An 18,621-nucleotide genomic window follows, 5' to 3' on the forward strand; every position below is an offset into this window, starting at 1 on the left:
ACGGCTAGCCGCGACGGCGACGACCAAGGTCCCGAGGCCTACGGTGGGCAGCGCCGGGCCTGGAGGAGACGGCCGCGGGCGGGGGCGTCCGGGCTGCCCCCTTCAGGAGCTGCCCCTGGTTGCACCGCCACTGTCATGGGCCGGCCGCCCCTGCCCGCCGTGCGCTTCCTCTCGGTGCCGCAGGCCTCGGCAGAGAGTCTGGGGGTGCTGCAGCGGGGCCCGGCACGCGACCGTCTCTGGGGTCTGGGGAGACCCGGCTTCATACCCCGCCCGCCCTGGGCCGCGAGACCCTCGGGAGGCGCCCCCGCGAGGCCAGAGAGCAGCGGGCTCCCGCCGCTTCCCCTTTCCCTGAGGCCAAGGTGGGCGCCCCGGCCCGGCTCCGGGAGCCTGGTTCGCGCGTGATGAGCACTCCGACCCCCGGCGAGGGGCGGGGAGGGTGCCCTGAGTCTCTGCGGAGAGCGCCCCGAGCCTCTGAGGCGGCCGCCCCGTTACCTCGGGGTTGGTGCCCCGTGGCCCGGTGGGCGCCCGGCCCGCGCGGGTTATTTTTGGCGCCCGCTGCGGCGCGTGTGCCGGGGCGTGTTTTCCTTCCCCAGGTACTGGGAGCCGGGCCCCGCCGCCGCCGGAGCTGACTTGTGTCTCTCTCTCTTCTCTCCCCTGCAGGAATCTTCCGATAATTCTGCCGCCACGACTTGAACCGTGCGCGAGGCGAGCTCGAAACAAACAGCACATCTAAATTAAAAAAAAAAAAAGCGGAAGAAGCGGCCGAGGAGGCGGCGGCGGGAGGAGGAGGAGAGGAGGAGGGGCCGCGCGCGGCGGCCCGAGGCGGCGGCGGGGACGCGGGGACGCGGGGACGCGGCTTTGTGCTGGCGGGTCGTGGGGCGCCCATGGCGGAGTGCGGCCGGGGGGGCGCCGCCGGCGGGGCCCTGCCCACCTCCCCGGGCCCAGCCCTCGGTGCCAAGGGCGCCCTGAAAGCTGGAGCCGGAGAAGGCGGCGGCGGCGGCAGCGGCGGCGGGGGAGGTCGCCTCGGCCACGGGCGGGCGCGCTATGACAGCGGCGGGGTTTCCAACGGAGACTGCAGCCTCGGCGTGTCTGGGGACGAAGCCCGAGCCAGCCCCGCCAGGGGACCCCGCGGCGCCGCGCTCGCCCCGACCCCCAGCCCCGCCGCCTGCCCCCTCCCGCGGGAGAGCAAACCCGGCGGCCTGCCCCGCCGGAGCAGCATCATCAAGGTAGGTGAGAGAAGGGCGCTTATCGTCCACCCCCAGCCTTTCCCGGGGTCAGTTTCCCAAGAGGGGAGCAGTGGTGGAAGGAGGGGGTTGTAAGAGGAGTCCCCTGCTAACGGGAACCACGGGTGCATGGGTTCTTGGGGTGCTTGAAGGGATTGGATGCAAACGGCATTTGGAAAGAATGGAGAGGTGATCCTTAATGTGCAGGGGGAGCTGTGCTCAGACGTTTCCAGTTGAACTTGGGGCTGTCACCTCTCCCAGGACTGGCCTGGAATTATGGCCTGCACCTGGCTGGGCAGGACATTCTCTTTTGTGGTAGCTTTGGCTGGTAACAGACGGCCTGTAACGTGTCTATTGTATGTTAAAGACAGTGGTTATGTGAAAACGTTTTCTTAAAAATCCCAAGGGGGTGAACAGGCTTATTTAATAGGTTTCTTCTGACCTGTATCTAGTTGCCTCTTGCAATTGGTGATATTTGGAGGGTGCAAAATCTCTGGTCACTCACTCACACGGAGAAATGGAGTAGGTTTCTGAACACAAATGAAGATTTCCGCTTTCTTAGGCTCAAAAGCACTGAGACATTACAGTTCTGCACAATTTAATCTTTTCCTTGCTGCAGTAGGCAGGCCTCCAGTTCTGTGGAAGTTCTTTTGAGCAGTTTGCTTGGTTTTGATATCTTTTGCATAGTGATACTTAGCAGCAGAAAGTCAGCAATTGTTTTGTGCATTTCATACTCAAGAAGTAATATTAGGAACTCCTCTGAGTTTGTGGTGGTTTCATTCTAATACTACATTTTGTTCTGCCGTGTAAAAATACTTCTTGTGACATGAAGTGAAAAAAAAATAGTTGATGAGCTAAGAAGAGCGGAGCCTTAGGCAAGAGGAGCTCATTCTGCTTAAGTTCAGAGCAAGTATGAAAACATTGCTTTTTGAAAATCAAGGGGTTACCAGGACAGTGAGCAGCAAAGCACATTGACAGGGCTACACCCACCCTTCCTGTGGCTGATAACCCATGGGAGAGAGGGCAAAACAGGCCACAGTTTTGGCACTGGTGGTATTTCAAATTTCATTGGACCTACAGAAATCTTCTGAGTACTCTGTAGTGTCTCATGGTGTTATCAGCTTCTGCAGTAATCTCGTGAAATATACCACCTTCCTATCCTCTGTAACAGGCAGTTGTGAAACTGCTTTTCGCTTTGTCATCTGTTTGTACAATTTATGTCTGGGCAAGGGCTCAAGTGAAGGGCTTAAAGATCAAGTGTGTTAACTACCTGCAGTAGGCGAGAGTTTAAGGAAAGTAACATTTTTTTGCTGCATACCTGGCTTTTAAAAAGTGACTTAGATTTTCTTTTACTCTGTAGCTTCTGTTTCCATGGAAGTTGCTATCAACTATGTGTGATCATCAATCCTACTAACAGTTATGTGTCAACTCTGTTTTTATTGGTTACCTAATATTTGTATTGATACTGCATTGTGGTTTTAATGAAATTTGAGGTGAAATTTCAGAGAAGATACCAGCTTACCTAATTTTAATTCTTCTTACCCAATTTGTTGGAGAGCCTATTTTTGTACCTTAAAAAGAAAAATCAAGTTTTATTGGTATTCACAGTGGGATTCACATTGTTAACTTATTTAATTAAAACAGCTATTTTAATTTTATATTCAGAATAGGAATAAGGATGATTTGCCAATATTTCTGATATGTGGAATTATGAAATTGTTGGTAGATATCATTTCTTCATTGAAGATTCTAGAGGCACATGGGGGTAATCATTAATTATTCAGCAATCACTGGTTTTTGAATTTTGAAACTTTGAAAGTTATCTTTGTCATTTATTTTTTCCCCTAATGAAGGCAGTTGGTTTCTTGTTCAGAGTCATATTGCTGGATACACATTGCCAGGAACATATTAGGGGTTCAATAGATTGCTTCCTGAATGAATGGAGGAATGATAAGGAAGCACATATTTTTATCTAAGTCCTGTTAATTTCTAAAATTGGTGGCTTGGTGTTTAGTAGTCTCATATCTTGTTCATTTTCTTATACCTCCTAAGATGACTTGATTTACTCCTTTTTCTTTCCTCTTTGTTAATGTGTATTTTCTTAAATACACTTTGAAATGGAAATAGTGTTGAAAGTTGATCAAGCCTGGGTTATAGGAAAGGGGTATGCTATATTTAAGTAGGTAACTATTTGGTATATTTCCCCTTGCTTTGGTGCCTTGAGGTTCAAGATTTTAGAAACTTAGTGTGGTATTTACTGTAGACATAACAGTATCAAGACAATATTCTAATAGAATAAAGGGATCTTTAACATAAAATTTCATTAACCAATGAATAGTGCACAGACATTTTTGTCACACGAATGGCAGAAATAATTTCACCTTTGTTAAAAAACAGTAAAAAAAAAAAAAAGCTTAGTAAAAAAGCAATAGTGACATCTTTTCATTAGTTTCCTTATGTTCTTTTTGGATATAAGGGATGAGTTCAGTCAGGTGATGAAAAGATAGAGGCAGGAGTGGATGGGTAAGCAAGGTGATAATTGGGGGCTTGAGGTCACGGCAGGGAATTTCTGGCTAAGGAAGAGAGGCCAGTGTTTATGAGGTTGCTTTAGTTGAAATGATGGGCTTGTGAGCTATGCCTGTTTCCTAGCTTTCATCTTCATTACTGTCTTGACATTCCTCTTGTATGGGGATCCCCAAGTCAGAGGATGAAATAACAGCCCATTTGTGATAAGCAGTGGGCACAGAAAGGGGGTTATTGCTGAGATGCAGGACATATGTAGAGATACACTGTGGGCTGACCAGAATTATATTTCTCATTTAAAATCATTTCTTTGGAACTCCATCTGTTTTGTAAATGTGTTGAGTAAGAAATTGTTGTAAAACTACATTTACTGCCAAAATAGTTGCACAGATCTATACTAAAGGAACTCCTTGGTTATGGGAACAGTGTTGATGAAGATTCAGAGTGAGGAGCCTTATAGAATCTTTTACAAATACGGTGAGAAGAGAAATAAATCATGGAACTCATCACCTGACTTCTCTACTTTTCCTTAGGTAACTGGAAATAATATTACACTTTTTAGATTATTTACTAAGCCCATTACCAAGTCTTTAGGGAAGGAGCCATTATCTTTGTAATCTTAAGTAATCTAGTAAACGAAAACATCACTTTCATTTTCTCTTTCCATATTTCATTTCATCACACCATTAAGTACAATCCACGCTTTCATTTGAAACAGCTAATTTGGGGGGCGCCTGGGTGGCTCAGTCGGTTAAGCGTCCGACTTTCGCTTAGGTCATGATCTCGTGGTTCGTGGGTTCAAGCCCCACGTCGGGCTCTGTGCTGACTGCCAGCTCAGAGCCTGGAGCCTGTTTCAGCCTGTGACTCCCTCTCTCTCTGACCCTCCCCTGCTCACGCTGTCTCTCTCTCTCCTAGAAATAAATAAAAATATTAAAAAAAAAAAAAAAGAAACAGCTAATTTGGTCAGTTGTTTAGGTGACATCTATTTTTTTTTTTACTAATGCCTCAATCCTTTAACTCAAAGACTTGATCTAAAAATGTCAAGTAGCATTTAGGCCTTAGATTTCTTTTTCATTTTAGAAAGAAATGAAGTTAAAATGCCCATTAGTTTCGATGGTTTATTTTAATTAAAACTAATTGAATATTGTGGTTGGTATATTTAAAAAGGTGATATAATTTGCATAAAGTAAAACTCACTCTTGTTGATGTTCAGTTCTGTGAATTTGACAAAAAGACACATTCATGTAACTACCGCCACAATAAGAATGTAGAATAATTCCATTGCCCTCAAAAAATTCTCCTAGTCCTTTTGTGTCTTCCCCTCTTCCCATGCCCGGGCTGTGGCAACCACTGATCTTGGGTACTTTTTTAATAAGTAGGAACTAAGCCATTGCATTTTTGGTAGTTAAGAGTAATAACAGCAGGTGCCAGTTATTAAGCACTATGTGCAAAAACACATGGGAAATGCTTAATATAATTCTGTGATATGGTCCTGCCCCCTCCAGGGAGACTGAAGAAAACCAGAGTTCAGAGAGGTTAACCACTTGCCTAATGTGCCAGAGCTGGTTTACCCCATTTTGGTAGGCTGCACTCCACTGCTCCCCAGATTACACCGACAGTTTTAAATTTTCTGTATAATTAAGGTAGCACTGGTGGTTTGGAATGCCGCATTCAATTTTTTGCTCTAAATGTAGGGGATATTGGAGGGAATCAAAAGGCTCCATTCCTTTGGCAGAAGAAGCTGAGAGATAATATAGACAGGCAGCTGTAGTTACCTATTGTGGCTGCTTGACCAGAGCCTCCACCCTCATTGGGACAATGGTGTGATCTTGTCTAAGGCAGCCCTTATTTTTCTTAATATCATTATGTCATTATCACAGTATCATAGTGTGTAGGGGAATCCCTTTTACTGCCTTTATACCAACATATATATTCCTGTGTATCAATGCTGAGCCCCAAGGTAGGGAAGAAGCAGACGTTTGCATCTATTATGCGTATTTAATCAAAATAATAAAAATGTACATATGGGTATTATATTGGCCTCTGATTTAAATAAACTAGCCTTTTTTTTTTCTTTTTTTTTTTAACATTTATTTAGTTTTGAGAAAGAGAGAGACAGAGCACGAGCTGGGGAGGGGCAGAGAGAGAGGAAGACACAGAATCTGAAACAGGCTCCAGGCTCTGAGCCGTCAGCACAGAGCCCAACACAGGGCTGAAACCCACAGACCACAAGATCATGACCTGAGCTGAAGTCGGATGCTTAACCGACTGAGCCACCCAAGCACCCCTAAACTAGACGTTTTGCAGGCAAAAGAAGGGTTGTATTTATCAGTTCTGCAAGGATAATAGGTACTCAATAACCATTTCTTGAGTTGGATCTTAAAAATAATGTCTGCATTTGGCTTTAGATTTTTTTGTTTGTTTATTTGTTTCTTTGCTTTGAGTGGAGGGAAGGGAGAGACAACTGTATGCCCAGCAAACGTATGGGCATATCCTAAATATTAAACAAACAGTAATTGGATCCCAAAGTGAGTTGGTGTGAATAGATAGGCAGACTGGATCATTTAGGTCAGAAAAATCTAATGCCCAATCAGCAACTCTCCACTTCACTTTGTACTAATGCATTTTGGGCCACACAGGGTAACTGTTGAAAGACCAGGGCGTGGCTGCTTGTCTCAGCCCACTCAAAGAGCTTTTGTCACAATTCAGAGTTCGGTTTGCAGGAGCAGTTAGAGGGTATTAATTTTCATGCCCTAAAAATTACTTGCTCCCTTTCTTGTTTTCCAGCCTCTCCTCCAAACAGTTGTTTGATCTGTGGTTTTTTTTTTTTCTTTTTTTCTTGTTTCTTCACCAAATCCATATAGACAACTGACAGGAAAGTGTTTATTTTATTTTTTTTAATTGCTGATCTTGGTCACTCAAGTCATTTTCTTAGAATGCTCTCTCCCAGAATCTGTTCAGTTCCTTTTATAGTTCTGTGTCTTCTGCAAAAGTGCTAAACTAGACTGTTCTTTTCTTTCTTTTTTTAAATACTTGAGTTACCCATTCTTCATTATTCAACAAAATAGGGCAGTGTTATCTACAGCCTAAATGCAGATATAAATGAAGTATGAACATTCATATTTTCTCTCCAGACTTTATTTTTTTTTTTACTTGCTTTCTACTTTTCTTTTTTTTTCTTTCTTTTTTTTTTTTTTTCCAATAGTTTATTGTCAAATTAGTTTCCACGTAACACTCAGTGCTCATCCCCAAAGTGCCCTCCTCCATGCCCATCCCCCCTCCCCCCCACATCCATCAGTCCTCAGTTTTTGTCAGCATTCAAGAGTCTCTCATGGTTTGCCTCTCTCCCTTTCCCCCACCATTTCCGCCCTTCTTCTCCCCCTTGTTCCTCCGTCAAGTTCCTCCTAATCCTCCTATACGTGCAAACATATGATATTTGTCCTTCTCTGCCTGACTTATTTCGCTCAGCATAACACCCTCAAGGTCCATCCATGTTGCTACACATGGCCAGATTTCATTGTTTCTCATTGCCATGTAGTATTCCATGGTATAGATAAACCACATCTTCTTGATCCATTCATCTGTTGATGGACACTTAGGCTCTTTCCATGTTTTAGCTATTGTGGAGAGTGCTGCTATGAACATTGGGGTACATGTGCTCCTATGCCTCAGCATTTCTGTATCCCTTGAGTAAATTCCTAGCAGTGCTATTGCTGGGTCATAGGGGAGTTCTATTGTTAGTTTCCTGAGGAACCTCCACACTGTTTTCCAGAGGGGCTGTACCAGTTTCCATTCCCACCAACAGTGTAGGAGGGTGCCCGTTTCTCCACATCCTCGCCAGCATCTCGAGTTCTCTGATTTGCTCATTTTAGCCACTCTGACTGGTGTGAGGTGGTATCTCAGTGTAGTTTTGATTTGTATTTCCCTGATGAGGAGGGATGCTGAGCATCGTTTCATGTTTCTGTTGGCCATCTGGATGTCCTCTTTGGAGAAGTGTCTCCAGACTTTATTTTATACATATATATTCAAGAATAGGTTCTCTATTTCTTATTAATACCAAGTTCTGGCTGTCATCTACGAGACCTCTAGATTAGTTTGGTTACCTTTTTATTTTGTATTAATGGGATTCTGCAATGCAAGGGTTGTTCAGATATTTTTACCAGTTTACCAGAAACTGTGTGTTTGCAAGCTGCCTGACCAGCTTTTTTCTACTAATAATTGTGGTGGATCGAGAGGGTTGTGCTGGGCATAAGAGTGCTGAGTAGTGGCTCAAACAAATCACAGCCACCAGGGAAGTTTCAGGAGTACCTATTTTCTTTATGTCAGAATAATTGCATAGCTTTAGGGTGCTCAGAGCATATAATTAATCACTGAGCTTTCGTGACAATTATGTGAGTGGTTCAGGCTGCTGGCAGGACTCTTGGCTGCTGGCTAGTTCCCAGTGGTGGAGAAGGGCAGGTGGCTAGGCACCGCTGGCCACCAGGGCTTGGTCACCTGGCAGGGGCAGTTATGTAAACTGTGTTTGAGCTGATATTCTCAGCTGGGCTGCACTTGGGTCACAAGCTACATGTCTGGATTATTCAAGAGGCAGAATAGTGGCAAGAAAAATAGAGGTTGTGGAGTGAGGTGCTTGGATCAGACTCTGGTTCCCTTGCTTCCTTTAGCCTTGGGCAAGGTATTTAAGTCTGTGTGTCTAGTTACATAGTCTCTAAAATAGAAAAAAAAATTAAATCCCCTCTCATAGCGTTGGGATGAAGATTAAATGAGATGATGTGTATGTGACATAGAGCAGAGTATGGTGCCTAAGAAGCAGTCCGTAAACAGTACCTACTATGTTTGTTTTTGTCATTTTTAGTTTCTCTTAGAGTTTATCCTGAGTTGAGCAAACTCACTTAGTTCCATTTGAGTTGGAGATCTGCCATGCCTGTTTTGGAAGTTTTGTCTTTTGAAATATGCAGAATATACCCAGAGAAATTTCTCAGACATATTCTAAAGATGCTTTCAAAAATGATTTGTTTTGGTGCTTTTCTGAATCGGATGCGTCAGTACAACTGTCACAAACCTCAGTCACCCCAGCTAAGTGATTGGAAGGTACTGAACATCATTTTCATTAAGCCAAGCGCCCATACATCTTGATTTGCCCAATCTAGATTTACACCTTTTGTCCTGACAAAATTATTAAGAGTGCGTCCTTTCCCTCTGAAAGGCGTCCTGGTTTGGATGATAAATAATGTGGTCACCCTACTGATCTGCTATGCTGAAGCCCCGTGTGACTGTTCTCCACGCCCAACTTAGCCTTTAGATTTACACCTCTTTTCTCAGCCTGTGTGCTTCCCTCCTCTCTGTCATCTTCAAAGTCTTCCTCAGGTAATCACTTCTCAGAATGAATTGTTCCTTTCTCTGCTTCCAACCACCACTCAGTATCTCTATACAGTCCTGTTTCTTTTTGCCTCTCAGGTAACTTGATCATATTCAGCAAGAGTTTGTGAAGACATCTAGTTTAATGTCTTGTGGAAAGCATGTTTTTAAGTATATACTTGTTGAATAGACATGGATGCTGTAACTTAGGGGTTCCAAGAAGATATTATTTAGCCTTCAACTGTTTTTTTTTAATTGAGGTAACATTAGTATAAACATTATATTAGTGCCAGGTGTACATCATAATAATTTGATGTTTGCATGCACTACAAAGTGATCATCACAATTAGTCTAGTTGCTGCCAGTCATCGCCAAACAGTGGGTCCCCTTTACCTGTGTTGCCCACCCCGAAGCCTGTTCCCTGCTGATAGCCACCAGTCTTTTCTTTGTATCTAAAAGCTTTGTTATGTAATGTTTGTTCTTTTGCTTTTTGAATTCCACATATAAGTGAAATTCTCTGGTAGTTATTTGTCTTTCTCTGTCTGACTAAATAAGTCACTTATCATAATAACTAAGCATAATTCAAGGTCCATTCATGTTGTCACAAATGGCAAGATTTCATTCTTTTTTATGGCTGCATAGAGTTCTGTTGTATAAACAGTACCTTCTTTATGCTTTCGTCCATCAGTGGACATTTAGGTTGTCTCCGTATCTTGGCTATTCTAAGTAATGCTGCATTGAGCATAGAAGTACATATATCTTTTCATGTTAGTGTTTTTGTTTTCATTGGATAAATGCCCAGAAGTAGGATTACTGAATCATATGGTAGTTCTGTTTTTAACTTTTTTTGAGAAGCCTCTATATTGTTTTCCATAGTGGCTGCACCAATTTGTATTCCCAAAAACAGTAGTGTGCAAGGGTTCCCTTTTCTCCATGTCCTCTACAGCACCTGTTATTGCTTATCTTTTTGGTGATAGCCAATCTCACAGGTATTCTGTCCTATCTCATTGTGGTTTTGATTTACATTTCCCTGATTACTAGTGATACTGAACATCTTTTCATGTGTCTGTCTGTTGGCCCTCTGTATGTCTTCTTTGGAAAAATATCTATTTAAGTCCTCTGCCCGTTTTTTTATTTGGATTATTTTGTTGTTGATTTTCACTATTGATTATATGAGGGTTTTAAAAAATATATTTAAGATATTAACCCCTATCCGATCTATCATTTGGAAATATTTTCTGTTATTCACTAGGTTGCCTTTTCATTTTGTTGATGCTTCCCTTGGCTGTGTACAGGTGTTTGAGTTTGATGTCATCCCACTTGTTTATTTTTGTTTTTGTTGCCTTTGCTTTTGGAGCTGGATAAAAAAATAAATAACACCGAGACAAGTGTCACAGAGCTTATTGCCTATGTTTTCTTCTAGGAGTTTTATGCTTTCAGGTCTTATGTTTAACTCTTTAGTCCATTTTGGGTTAATTTTTGTGTATGGTATAAGATAGTGGCCTAGTTTCACTTTTTTGCATGTGGCTGTCCACTTTTCCCAGCACCATTTATTGCAAAGACTGTCCTTTCCCCATTGTGTATTCTTGGCTCCTTTTTCGTATACTGATTAACCATATATGTGTGGCTTTATTTCTGGGCTCTCTGTTCTGTTCTTTTGATCTGTGTGTTTGTTTCTGTTTTGATGATTATAGCTTTATAGTATAGCTTGAAATCAGGGAGTATGATACCACTAGGTTTGTTCTTTCTCAAGTTTGCCTTGGTCATTCGGGGTCTTTTGTGGTTCCATACAAATCTGAGAATTACTTGTTCTAGTTCTGTGAAAAATGCCATTGCGGTTTTGATAGTGATAACATTCAATCTGTAAAATGCTTTGGGTAGTATGGTTATTTTTGTAAAAAATTTTGTTTTTTTAAAAAAATTATTTATATTAGAAAGAGCAAGTGAGCACCAGTAGGAGAGGGGCAGAAAGAGAGAGGGTGATAGAGAATCCCAAGCAGGCTACTTGCTGTCAGTGCAGAGCCCAACCCGAGGCTCCGTCTCACAAACCGTGAGATCATGATCTCAGCAGAAATCAAGAGTCTGAGGTGTAACTGACTGAACTTCCTAGACCCTCCTGGTGGTACGGACATTTTAGTAATATGAGTTCTTCCAACCCATGAGCATGGAATGTTTTTCATTTATTTGTATCTTTTTTCGATTTCTTTATTCAGTGTCCTACAGCTTTCAGTGTACAGGATTTTCACTTCTGTGGTTACGATTATTTTTAAGTATTTTATTCTTTTTGATGCAATTGTAACGGGATTGAAAAATCTTTTTATGATAGTTCATTATTAGTATATAGAAATGTAACAGATTTCTGTGTATTCATTTTGTATCCTACAACTTTGCTGAATTCATTTATTCTAACAATTTTCAGTAAAGTCTTCATGTCATCTGCACATAGAGACAGTTATACTTCTTTGTTTTTAATTTGGATGCTCCTTCTTTTTCTTGTCTACTTGCTCTGGCTAGAATTTTCAATACTGTGTGAAATAAAAGTGGCAAGAGTGGGTATCCTTGTCTTCTTCCTGATCTTAGCAGAAAAGCTTTCAACTTTTCATTGTTGAGGATAAGGTTAGTTATGTGTTTGTTAAAAATAGCCTTTATTGGGTTGAGATATACATTACATCTATACCAGCTTATTGAGAATTTTTTTTCATAAATGGATGTTGGATTTTGTCAGGCACTTTTTCTGCATTTATTAAGATGATCATATAATTTTTCTCCTTCATTTTTTAAAGTGGAGTATCATGTTGATTGATTTGTGGATGTTTAATTAACTTTACATCCCTGGAATAAATCTCACTTGATCATGGTGTATAATCCTTTTAATGTATTCTTGAATTTGGTTTGCTAATATTTTGGTGAGCAGTTTTGCCTCTCTGTTCATTAGGGATATTGGCCTGTAATTTTCTTGTGGTGCTTGTTAAGTTTTGGTATCAGGGTAATGCTGGTCTCATAAAATGAGTTTGGAAGCATTGGTCTCTCCAGATTTTCTATTTGTTCATGATTCAGTCTTGAAAGATTGAATGTTTCTAGGGATTTATCCATATCTTCCAGAGTTGTCAACAGTTCAATAGTTTGTTGGTATGTAATTATTCATAGTAGTCTCTTATGATGCTTTGTATTTCTATGGTATCTGTTGTAACTACTCTTTCATTTCTCTTATTCATTTGTTCATTCATTCATTCATTTATATTTTTAGAGAGGGAATGAAGGCAGGGGAGAGGGGGAGAGGAAGAGAGGGAACCTTAAGAAGGCTCCATGCTCATCACAAAGCCTGACGTGGGGCTTGATCTTATGACCGTGGGATCATGATGTGAACTGAAACCAAGAGTCAAATGCTTAGCCGACTGAGCCACCCAGATGCTTCTCTTTCATTTCTGGTTTATTTGAGTCTTCTTCTTTTTTTCTTTGTGAGTCTAGCTAAAGATTTGTCAGTTTTGCTTATCTTTTCAAAGAACTGCCTCTTAGTTTCTTTGATAATTTCTAATTTTTTTTGGTTCCTATTTCATTTATTTCTGCTCTGATCTTTATTAATTTCTTCATTCTACTAACTTTGGGCTTCATTTTGTTCTTTTTTTGTCTCATTCCATTGGGGCAAAGTTAGATTATTTATTTGAGATTTTTCATGTTTCTTGAGGTAGGCCTGTATCACTACCAGCTTCCCTCTTAGAACTGTTATTTGCTGCATCCCTTAGATTTTGGATTATTGTATTTTCATTTTTCTTTGTTTTAAGGAATCTTTTGATTTCTCCTTTGATTTCTTTGTTGACTCATTGGTTGTTCAATAGCTTGCTGTTTAATCTCTATATATTTGTGATTTTTCCAGTTCTTTTCCTTGTAATTGATTTCTCCTTTTATATCATTGTGGTCAGAGAAGATGCTTGCTGTGATTTCAGTCTTCTTAAATTTATTCTGACATATTGTGGCTTAACATGATCTATCCTGGAGAATGTTCCATGTAAACTTGAGAAGAATGTGTATCCTGATGCTTTTGGATAGAATGTTTTGCATGCATCAATTAATATATCTCTATATCCATCTGGTCTATCCATCTAAAATCTATTATCCATCTGGTCTAAAGTGTTGTTTAAGGTTAGTGTCTCCTTATTGATTTTCTGTCTGGATGATCTATCCATTGATCTAAATGGTGTATTAAAGTCCCCTACTATTAGTGTATTACTGTCAATTTCTCCCTTTAGTTCTGTTAATATTTGCTTTATATATTTGGGTGCTCCTGTTTTGGGTGTATTAATATTTACAAATCCTTTTGTTGGATTGGTACACTTATATTCATGTAGTGTACCCCCACTTTTTTTGTCTTTTATGATACTCTTTGCTTTAAAGTCTATTTCGTCTGATATAAGTATAGCTGCACTAATTTTCTTTTTTTCATTTATGTGGAAGATCTTTTTCTATCTTTTTACTTTTGGTGTGTGTGTTCTTAGATCTGAACTGAGTCTCTTATAGGCAACATATGGATGAATCTTATTTTTTTAAAATCCATTCAGCCACTCTGTCTTTTGATAGGAGAATTTGGTCCATTTACATTTGAAGTAATTATTAATTTTTAGATCCTGTTTCTTTCTTCTTTTGCTCTTTTCCTTTGTGGTTTGATGCCTTTCCTTAGTGTTATGTTTCAATTGCTTTCTCACTATCTTTTACGTATCTTCTCTAGGATTTTGCTTTGTGATTATCATGAGGCTCACTTACAACAGCCTGTCAAGCAATCTATTTTAAATTGATGGCAACTTAAATTTTAACACATTCTAAATTCTACATTTTTACCCTTGCTTCTTATGTTTTATGTTTTTGATGTCATATTTTATCTTTTTATTTTGTGTATCCCTTAACTAATTGTAGTTAATTTTACTAGTTTTATCTTTTAACCTTCATACTAGCTTTTAAGTGACTAATCCACTACTTTTTAAAAAAAATATTTATTTATTTTTGAGAGAGAGAGAGAATGAATGCAAGCAGGGGAGGGGTGCAGGAGGGGAGGGGACAGAGGATCTGAAGTGGGCTCTGTGCTGACAGTGGCAAGCCCAGTGAGGGGCTTCAGATCATGAACTGTGAGATCATGACCTGAGCCGGAGTTGGACTCTCAATGAACTGAGCTGGCCAGGCACCCTGTTAATCCACTACTTCTACTATATATTTATCTTTACCTGTTAGGTTTTTACTTTTATGGTTTCTTGTTATTAGTTGTTCACTTTTCATGTTAAAGGAGTCTCATTAACATTTCTTGTAAGGCCAGTTTAGTGCTGATAAAATCCTTTAGCTTTTGCTTATCTGGGAAACTCTATTTTCCCTTCAATTCTGAATGATGATCTTTCCTGGTAGAGTATTCTTGGTTGGAAGTTTTTTCTTTTAGCATTTTGAATATATCATGTCACTCACTTCTGGCATGCAAAGTTTCTGTTGAAAAATCAGCCGATAGTCTTATACAGATTCCATTTTATCTAAAAGTTGCTTTTCTCTTGGTGCTTTTAAGATTCTATCTTTTCCTTTTGACATTTTAATTATATTTCTTGGTGAGGATGTCTTTGGGTTTGTCCTGTTTGAAACTCTCCATGATTCCTGAACCTGGATTTCTCTTTCCTTCCTCAGGTTAGGGAAGTTTTCAATCTTTATTTTTTCAAATAAGTTATCTACCCCTTTCTCTCTTCTTCTGTGACCCCTATAATGTGAATGTTATTCTGCTTGATGTTGTTCCATTGATCCCTTAAGCTATATTTACTTTTTAGAATTATTTTTTTCTTTCTGTGGCTTTGTTTTGGTGAGGTCAATGGCCCTGTTTTCCAGGTTGGTGATTCATTCTTCTGCTTCATCTAGTCTGCTGTTAAACCCCTCTAGTGTATTTTTCAGTTCAGCTATTGCATTCTTCAGCTCCGTGGCCTGTGTTTGGTACTTTCTTGTATTTTTCATTTCTTTGTTGAAGTTCTCATTGTATTCATTCTTCTCCTGAATTTGGTGAGCATCTTCATGACCATTACTTATCAGGCTGTGGGAGAGTGCTGAGGGTGCAGCTCACATGTGGCATTAGTGATATTGGGGAAGAGCACTTGTGGCAGGCCATGCCCACCCCTTTAGAGATATAGGAGAAGAACACTGGGATGGGGCATACTGGCAGCTTTAGCAAGGCTGTATCCATGCATACCCACCTGAACTAGCAAGGTGGAGGGAGAGTGCGAAAATGGTGCTCACCAGTGCTTCTGTCCCCACAGAATCCCACCAGGTTCCTGCCCCTCTGACAGATGCTTTATGATTAGAAAATGAATCTCCTTCATGTATTATCCAGTTACCTTTCAAACTACTGCCTTTGTGTTGGTCCTAGGATGAGCAAATCAATACATAAGCCACTCAAAATGAGTATCTCAGATTCCCATTGACCCCTTGGGACCCCTGGACATAAGCCCTGTTTGTTTATTTTCAAAGCCAGACATTTTGGGGGCCTCATCTTTCCCATGCAGGTCCCAAGGTTTGGTGCGCCTGATGTGGGGAATGATGCTCTTACTCCTTGGGGAAAGGCTCTGGACCTGTGAAATTCCCCCCCACCCTCATTGTGGGTTGCTATGCTAGGCATGGAGTTTTTGGCAAGACCCTGTCTTTCTGCATCTTCTACCCATCTTGATGTGGTTCTTTTATTCCTTTCTGTGGAGGGGTTTGTTCAGCTAAGTTCTTTTCCAGCAGGAATTGTTCCATGTATAGCTGTAGATTTGGTGTTAAGTGGGAAGAGGTAGGTTCAGAATCTTCCTATGCTGCCATCTTGGACCTCCTCCAACTCCAGTTGGTTTTGATTGAATATAAAACTCAGTGGACTGTGTACTTCAAAGAAGAAATTTATTTCACATACACAATTTTGGAAACAATCAAACGGAAGGAAATACCTTCATTTAATTTAGATCCAGGAATTTGGTTGGTTCAAGAATTATTCTGCAAGATGTTAATATAAATGATCTGCCCCTTTTGTGCCCCTGAAATCAGAGTAGACCTTTGAAAATTTCTTTTGATTTATGTTCTGCTATCAAACTTGAAAAACCATGGCAAGAGATCTTTACTTTTTGTTAAAGCATTTAATCTCTTTTCTGGTATTTAGTTTCTTTAACTGATATATATAGTTTCTACTTAATTTTAGCCTATTTTTAAGGACCTGAATTACTTTTTATTGTCATTAATATTGGATTGTCAAAAGACATTCGTTGGGAGTGCTGTAGAATTAATAGTAAAAAAGAAAATACATAAAGAATGTAGAATACTAATAGGCAGAATTGCAGAAGTAGGATCTTTAATCCCTCAGCATATTTTGTCATACAGTGTTAGAAATTCTGCCTTTTGTTGCAACTCAAGGATTGGGTGTAGAAGGGAAGTGCTTTATATGCATCATCTCATGCAGGTCTCCCCACAGCCTGCAAGGAGACATTATCATTTCCTTTTAACAGACAGGGAAACTCATTCCTCAAGGTTTGGGAATTTCCAAGCAAGGTCACAGAAATTGTAAGAGCCAAAGCCCACATGAGACCAGGTTTAACTGACTTGAAAGCCCACACTTTGAACTACTCATCCCCCACTTTCTACTTTATCTTCTGACATGTATCTTTGACTTTCTCCTTTTTTCTCCTGTTTGCCTAAGGCATTCTGACTCCTTCATCATGGCCGTTTCTACCAGTCCTAAAAGAGATAAGTGATTTTTAGGAAATTTTGGCCTTTTGTGACTGAATCTTAGGATGAAGCCAATATGTGCCTAATCAACAAAAAGCCATAGTGATAGTCCTGTCCACCATAGATTTCTGTCTCATCCACAAAACTATAGATTTCTATCTCATTCACAAAGCCAGGATCTTGTCTTTTTCCTCTCTGTTAGCTTTGAGAAAGCAGATAGTAATTTGTAACAATTTGTTTTTAGGTGAGCTTCTTCTATTAGTATCTATCCCTATTACTGTTTTGGAATTGCAAGTAATTATGAAATTATAGAATGCATTAATCCTTACAACACATTACTAGAAAATTGGTATTCAGGTATTTTCATGGAGCAGGCTAAATATACTGATTTGTAAATGTTAATAGCCAGAAACCAAGCAGCTGGATTTAAAAGTAATTAATAATGTAGATTCATGGAATATTTAGAACGGAAAGAGATTATGTAAAATTCTTTTGTAGTTAGAGATACACAAGGCCATACTGATTAGTACATTTAGCTCCTGGCGATGGTTGATTTCATTTATTTGCATATTAGCATAACAGAATTGGAAAAAATTTGTTATGTAATACTGCAGTATATGAGTATTAATAGAACAAGAGATGTGGTCTTCCAAACAGCTATTTTTGAGAATTTGTTTTTTGCTATAGATAGCTGCACGTGTATGCATGCTATACTTGTGCATGTGTATACTCTGAAGACTGTTTATAAATAGTAACGATTAAGAGCAAATCAAATAATGTAGTGGTAGGTTGACATGAGTCCTGTCTTATAAGAGACTGATGGGTAGCAGGTGTCTGCTCTCAAAATTGAAAATGCCCAGGAAGGGGTTGGCTCTTTTTTATGAGCATTGCTGATGAAGCCTCTCTTGCTCTTGACCAATTAGTGTGGCCACAGAGGGATAAGTGACCTCATTGCAGTTACCATTAGAATCACAAGCCATATGACTCTCTCCATATGGTTTCCTGCTATCTTTTATTTTTCATTTTCCTTCTGAGCTCTGATATCCTGTGGGCATAGTAGATGTGATTTTTCAAAAGATAATATGGCTTAATGTTTCTTATTGAAGGAAATGCAGTGATTAACTTAAATTTTTATTTCTAGCAATCCATGCTAATAGTCCATATAAATATCTAAAGAATTATTCAGATGTTTCATATTGGAATTCATAGAATTTCTGATATAATGCCAGTTTTAAGAATGTGTTTATCTTTGGAGTTTTCGATGGTTTGTTGAAAGAGATCTGTTCAAGGCTTTCTCTAGTTTATATGTATATCATAAATTTTTTATATATTATAAATAACCTTAGAAGTAGAATTGCTATGACCTAGGATATGTATATGTTTAGCTTTAGTAGATATTATCATGTAATTTTTCACCCACCAGGTTCTGGTTGTGCTAAATGCTTACTAACAATTAGTATGGTTATGTGGTAGTACCTTACTGTGGCTTTTAGGTTGCATTTCCCTGATAACTAATGATGTTGGACACACTTTCATATATTTTCTTCATCATTTGGATATTTTCTTTTGTTCAATACCCATTAAAAAAGTTGGGCTTTTATCTTTTAAAACATTGTAGGACTTCTTTACGTTTTCTGGATATGTCTTTTGTATGATACATATATTTAAGATGTTTTCTAGTATGTGAGTTGTATTTTCCCTGTCTTAAAGGGTGTCTTTTATTGAATGCCAATTCTTAGTTTTAGTGAATCCAGTTTATCAGTGTTTTCCTTTATGGTTATTATTTTTGTGTCATATTTAAGAAACCTTA

The 18,621-nt window shown here is 39.9% G+C and overlaps 1 protein-coding gene across 1 annotated transcript in view; it reads left to right on the forward strand.

Moving 5' to 3' along the window:
• The first annotated feature begins 867 nt into the window (after nt 1-867).
• PLCL2 (phospholipase C like 2) overlaps nt 868-18,621 on the forward strand; it is a 187,512-nt gene continuing 169,758 nt past the window's right edge. Inside the window, exon 1 of the mRNA XM_039250599.1 lies at nt 868-1,226. Coding sequence (XP_039106530.1) covers nt 885-1,226 — 342 coding nt within the window. The 5' untranslated portion in view covers nt 868-884. The remainder of the gene's footprint in view (nt 1,227-18,621) is intronic.

Source organism: Hyaena hyaena, unplaced genomic scaffold (assembly GCF_003009895.1).
Source record: "Hyaena hyaena isolate Hyena2069 unplaced genomic scaffold, ASM300989v1 scaffold_375, whole genome shotgun sequence".
Taxonomy (NCBI): domain Eukaryota; kingdom Metazoa; phylum Chordata; class Mammalia; order Carnivora; family Hyaenidae; genus Hyaena; species Hyaena hyaena.